The sequence below is a fragment of the Babylonia areolata genome, chromosome 19 (genome assembly GCF_041734735.1).
Source record: "Babylonia areolata isolate BAREFJ2019XMU chromosome 19, ASM4173473v1, whole genome shotgun sequence".
Lineage (NCBI taxonomy): Eukaryota > Metazoa > Mollusca > Gastropoda > Neogastropoda > Buccinidae > Babylonia > Babylonia areolata.
The window spans coordinates 41,719,722-41,725,770 of NC_134894.1; the positions used below are offsets into that span (position 1 = coordinate 41,719,722).

General features: G+C 51.1%; 1 protein-coding gene across 1 annotated transcript in view; it reads left to right on the forward strand.

Moving 5' to 3' along the window:
• LOC143294171 (neuronal acetylcholine receptor subunit alpha-10-like) overlaps nucleotides 1–5,814 on the forward strand; it is a 128,687-nt gene extending 122,873 nt beyond the window's left edge. Inside the window, exons 7-11 of the mRNA XM_076605602.1 lie at nucleotides 594–831; nucleotides 3,356–3,549; nucleotides 4,066–4,158; nucleotides 4,655–4,794; nucleotides 4,921–5,814. Coding sequence (XP_076461717.1) covers nucleotides 594–831; nucleotides 3,356–3,549; nucleotides 4,066–4,158; nucleotides 4,655–4,794; nucleotides 4,921–5,473 — 1,218 coding nt within the window. The 3' untranslated portion in view covers nucleotides 5,474–5,814. The remainder of the gene's footprint in view (nucleotides 1–593; nucleotides 832–3,355; nucleotides 3,550–4,065; nucleotides 4,159–4,654; nucleotides 4,795–4,920) is intronic.
• The last annotated feature ends 235 nt before the right edge of the window (nucleotides 5,815–6,049 follow it).

Here is a 6,049-nt window from a genome sequence, read left to right on the forward strand (position 1 = left end):
TGTGTGTGTGTGTGTGTGTGTGTGTGTGTGTGTGTGTGTGTGTGTGTGTGTGTGTGTGTGTGTGTTGAGTGGAGAGAGTGTGTGCATATGTATGAATGTGAATGTGTGAATGCGTTCGTTTTTATTACTTTTTACGATATTAATGACGATGATTATCATTCATAGTAGTAGCAGTAGATGTAGCAGTGCTAACAAAGTTATTGTTGTGCCGCTATCGTTAATGTTGTTATTGTTGTTGTTGTCACAAGGACAGATTGGAAGACTAGGCGATGCCTAAAATCTTTAGCCTTGAGTAATAAAGTTTTTGAATCTCTCTCTCTCTCTCTCTCTCTCTCTCTCTCTCTCTCTCTCTGTATATATATATATATATATATATATAATTTGTCTGGTGCATCGGATGTGGTGCAGCGAATATCATAAGTTCGCATACTTTGACACTTCCTAGAAACTGAAATTGAAACTAAAACCCCTTTCCATTCTTACACACACACACACACACACACACACACACACACACACACACACACACACACACACACACACACACACACACACACACACACACACACACACACACACACACACACACACAGGAACCGTACCCGGACATCACGTGCTACATCATCATTAAGCGGCGTCCGCTGTTCTACATCTTCAACATGATCCTGCCCTGCATCCTCATCACGCTGGTGGCCCTGCTGGGCTTCTACATCCCCAGCGACAGCGGCGAGAAGGTGACGATGGGCATCACCACCCTGCTGTCCATGACCGTCTTCATGATGCTAGTCACAGAGAACATGCCCCCAACCTCTGACGTCCTGCCCCTCATTGGTCAGTTCTTTGTTTAGGTTTGGTGGTGTTCTGTGTGGGGGGGTGGGGGTTGGCGGGTACTGGTGGGTGGATGTTGTGTGTTGTGGGTGGGGATGTGTCTGTGTGGAGGGGGTTGGGGGGGGGTATGTGTGTGTGTGTACTTTTTTCTTAATTTGACATATTTTCACATTGAGTATTATTAGATGTCTGCTAAGAGGAAATTAGGTGTGTTTGTTTTTTGTTGTTGTTTGTTGGTTTGTTTTTTGTTGGTGGTGGTTTGTTTGTTTTTTGTTTTTGTTGTTTGGGTGTGTTTTTTCGGGGGGGTGGGGTGGAGGGCTGGGGGGGGGGTACGAAAAGTGAAAATACAGCATCCATCCAAGTAAAAGTAGCGAGAAAATCAGTATGCTGATCATAGCTACTTTTGAAGAAGAAGAAGAAGATAAAGAAGAAGAAGAAAACCTGTCACATTTGCGTACTTGTGACAGGGTTTCGGCAAACTCCTTCCAGTCCACTCATTAACTCTCTCCTTACGAACGGCGAAAGAGACGACGTTAACAGCGTTTCACCCCAGTTACCATCATCAAAATATTGCAAGCGGAAGGCTCTTATACTGAAGAGGTGAATGTTGACAAAGAATACCACAATTCTGACGACGGAAGCTTACGGTTGGGTCATTCAGACACCCACCCGAGGGGTCTGTGTAGAGGAGAAGAGAGGACTGGCCGTACTGAGTGAGTTAACGCAGTTGCCTGCCCACCTCTTTCATTGTCTTTCCCTTTCTCTTCTTCCCCCTGAACTGTTCCTTGGAGGATGGCCTTGGGGAGACCACATGTATGTTGTTAGGATCAGGCAATATTAACTCTTTCACCCCCAAGTTTCTGTGTGAAAAACACTCCCCAGCACCAGATATTTTAGAAACGATGCTCTCATGTGCAGGCTTCGGTTCATGTCAAAACAACAAAGTGGACATGTTCACTCCAAACACAACCAATGGGCAAAAGTTAGTCGTTGTTCTTTTGGTGGAAAACTGACTGCAGCTGTCAAGGTTTTTTTACAATGTCATCAATATGACCCTTCGATGTCGACAAAAGTCGCCAATGGTGGTGAAAGAGTTAAAAGAAAACTTTTTTTTTCTTGAAATTGTGTGGTAGCGCCACACGCCGGCTGAGGACCCGAGCGCCCAATGGTCAGACTTGAGTGGTACTCCGGATCAGTGTCGGGATCCAGGGAACTTTGTATTTGTATTTGTATTTCTTTTTATCACAACAGATTTCTCTGTGTGAAATTCGGGCTGCTCTCCCCAGGGAGAGCGCGTCGCTACACTACAGCGCCACCCTTTTTTTTTTGTATTTTTTCCTGCGTGCAGTTTTATTTGTTTTTCCTATCGCAGTGGATTTTTCTACAGAATTTTGCCAGGAACAACCCTTTTGTTGCTGTGGGTTCTTTTACGTGCGCTAAGTGCATGCTGCACACGGGACCTCGGTTTATCGTCTCATCCGAAAGACTAGCGTCCAGACCACCACTCAAGGTCTAGTGGAGGGGGAGAAAATATCGGCGGCTGAGCCGTGATTCGAACCAGCGCGCTCAGATTCTCTCGCTTCCTAGGCGGACGCGTTACCTCTAGACCATCACTCCACACACACTTCCAGATCATGCTGCTTATTGGCCAGCCTAAACATTCGCAAAGGGGGGTATTTCAAGGCTGCATTTCAATGAACTGTAAATGATTCTTCCCAATGTTATTCATTACACAATACGGTAGGCTCTCAAAGCATGACCATCTTGTTGGGTTTCTGCGCAGGCCAAGCATCTGCTCGCCTTTTCATGTTTAAAGCAGATAATAGTGTAGCTTATATGGATTAGTCCGCACGCTTTGACACCTTGAAACTGAAACTGATACTGAAATTCTTCCCAGTTGATACTGAAACTCTTCCATTTGGGTGGGGGTTGTGGGGTGGGGATGGAGAGGGAGAGACAGGGCAGAAGAGAACAGCGCGATGCCTTGAGGAAACCTCCGCGGGTTGTCTGTGAACGTGTGTGCAGTGACAGGTTATGAGATAGGGGTAGTTAAGCGCACAATACAGGGGCAACTGCTCGGCTTTGGTTGAGGTGCGCACACTGTGCGAGAAGTCAATTGGTTAACATTATCATTCCCATTATCATTGTATTGTACTGTGTTGTATGCTATTTTGTGTCACAGCAGATTTCTCTGTGTGTCGGGCTGCTGTCCCGGAGGAGAATCCGTTGCCATAGCGTAGTGCAAGTGTATTTTGGTTTACTATCAAAGTGGATTTTTCCACATGATTTTGCCAGGTAGGGTCCTTTTGTTGCCGTGGATTCTTTCACGAGCGGTAAGTGCATGCTGCACACGGGACCTTGGTTTATTGTCTCATCCTCTAGGTGTCCAGACCACCACTCAACATCTGGGGAAAGACAATTCTGGCGAGTGTGAGAATCGATCCGCGTGCCCTCAGATTCTCGTTTCGTAGGCTGGACGCGTGGCCACAAGACCACCACTCGATATTTTGTCTTTTTCTTTTTTTAGGCATCTACTATGGGATGACGATCTTCATCGTGTCCTTCGCCACGGGCATGACGGTGTTCACGCTGAACATCCACCACAAGGGGGTGAGGGGGAAGGAGGTGCCTGCCGTCATCAAGATGATCTGCTTCAGGTTCCTGGCCAGGCTCTTCTGCATCCGTGTGGAGACCTCCGGCCTCTTCAACGAGGAAACCGTGGTAGGAGGGAGAGAGAGGGACATAGGGGCGAGCTGAAGGACGAAGGGGGTGTTTGTCTCTGCCTGTGCCTTCCTGTCTGTGAATACGTGTCTCGGGGGCGGTCGGGGGTTAGGGGGCATGGGGGGTTGTGTTTGGGGTTGGGCTGGGGTAGGGGATGGATGTGTGTGGGGGGGGGGGGTAGGGGGGGGTGGGTGTGTGTGTGTGTGTGTGTGTGTGTGTGTGTGTGTGTGTGTGTGTGTGTGTGTGTGTGTGTGTGTGTGCAAATGCACAAGGGTTAGAGTATTCATGTACGCCATCTGAAGTTCACGGCGGTAGTGATGCAAAACGATGATGATGATGATGATGACGACGACGATGACGATGACGACAACGATGATGATGATGCTGATGATTCGAAGGACAACAACTACAACAGCGGTACTAATGATGAAGACGCTGACTATGATGACAATGACCATGGTGACGCTGATGATGATGATGATGATGATGATGACGACGAGAGCTGTTGCGTTTCAGTTCACCCCAGAATGCAACGGGGCTGCTGGCAGCTCCGCCTACATCCGCTACACACGTGCCCCGCAGTGTGACCAGGACCTGTCTCCTGTCGTGGTCAGTCTCACACTCACACGCACACACAAACACTTGCGCGCGCGCGCACACACACACACACACACACACACACACACACACACACACACACACACATGCGCGCGCACAAACACATACACACACACACATGCGCGCGCACAAACACACACACACACACACACACACACACACACACACACACACACACACACACACACACACACACAGTTCATCCTCAGTACAAGATGTTTGAACTTCCAAAGTAGCTCGTTTCCAAGGGGTTTGTGTTGGTTAGAATTCGAGAGAGTGGCGGAAATGAGAGGAAGTTACGAAATTTCCAAAGACTTTTTATTGAAAGCGTGTGTGCGTCTCTGTGTCTGTGTCTGCACGCGTGCGCTTGTGTATGTCTGTCTGTGTGTGGGTGTGTTTGCATGCGTACGTCCGTGCGTTTGCGGTGAGTTAGTAAAGGCACCAGCTATACAGGCAAGTTCTTACCTTTCCCCGTATTCTTCACCAGGAGTACAAGCGAGGTGCTGAGCACGTCAACATGGGCCGCATCGACATCCGCCTAGACGGAGGCGGGGGCGGCGACCCTTCCCTACCTTCCACCCCTCTACCCCCTTACCCACACTCCCCCTGCCACCACCATCAACACCAGCACCACACCCACCACACAGCCCACCACTCCCACCCCCACTCGCCGCACAGCCCCGTCCTCCCCCCGCCCTCCCCGCACGGTGGAGACATGACCCACCACCCACACCCACACCCTTCTCCGTTCAGCGGTGGTTCCACCACCACCACCGCTAGCACCGCCACCACCACCACTCGCTTTGTCTTCCCCGGGCATGGAGGACGAGGGACCCGAGCTTCTCTACACAGCAACTCTTGTTGTTCCATTCCCCCGCCCCCGCCCCCGCCCCCACCCATGGGAGGCAACAACCACGTCGGTGTTGGTGGCGGTGGTGGTGGTGGTGCGACGGGAGGAGGTGGTGGTGGTGATGGTGGAGGTGTTGGTAGTAGTGGCTGTTGCGGCGGGGGCGCAATGGTGGGGGGAGGAGGAGGAGGAGAAGGATGCGGGTACGGGTGTGGGTGCGGCAGCGGAAGCGCGGAGAGCTTCGAGCAGCAGTTCTCGCGCGTGCTGCACAAGGTGTACCAGACCATCGAGCGCAACGAGCTGCGCGTGCTGGAGCAGGACAAGCGTGACGTCATCAAGCTGGAGTGGCAGCAGGTGGCGCAGATCGCCGACCGGGTGCTGCTCTTCTGCTTCGTCACGGCCACCGTCACCATCACCGGCGTCGTCCTCTTCCAGTCCCCCTCCCACGGGCAGGTCTGAGGACTCGAAGGTGAGGGCCCGCCCGCTGTCCTTGCCCCTGGTCAGGACCTGGCCAGGCCAGCCAGAGAACCCTACAGGTGGTGAGGGCGACGCATGTTACAGGTGTGTGACACACTGACATCTGTGGAACGCTATATATGCTGGTGTGAGCCAGAGCGCGTGTACAGGTACGCGCCAACCTCACAGGTGTGAAACAACGCACACGTGTGACATAGACGTCACTGGGTCGGAATGTCTGCGGGTGTGAGCCAGAGCACGTGCAGGCACGAGCCAACCGCACAGGTGTGATGACACAGACCTTTGAAATGTATATCTGTGTCGACTGTATTCCTGTGTCAACTGTATGCATGTCGATGGGAGGCAACGCATAGATATGAACGCAGACATCTGAAAACGGAATCACTGCGGGTGTGAGCCGGCGCACGTGCAGGTGTTAGCCAAACGCACCTGTGTGACACAACGCATAAGTGTGGAAAAAAAGCGCTGTGTTACTGACACAGACTTCTAAAAGATATGTCTGTGTCAACTGTATGTCTATGTCAGCAGTATGTCTGCGTCAACTGCATGTCGGTGTGA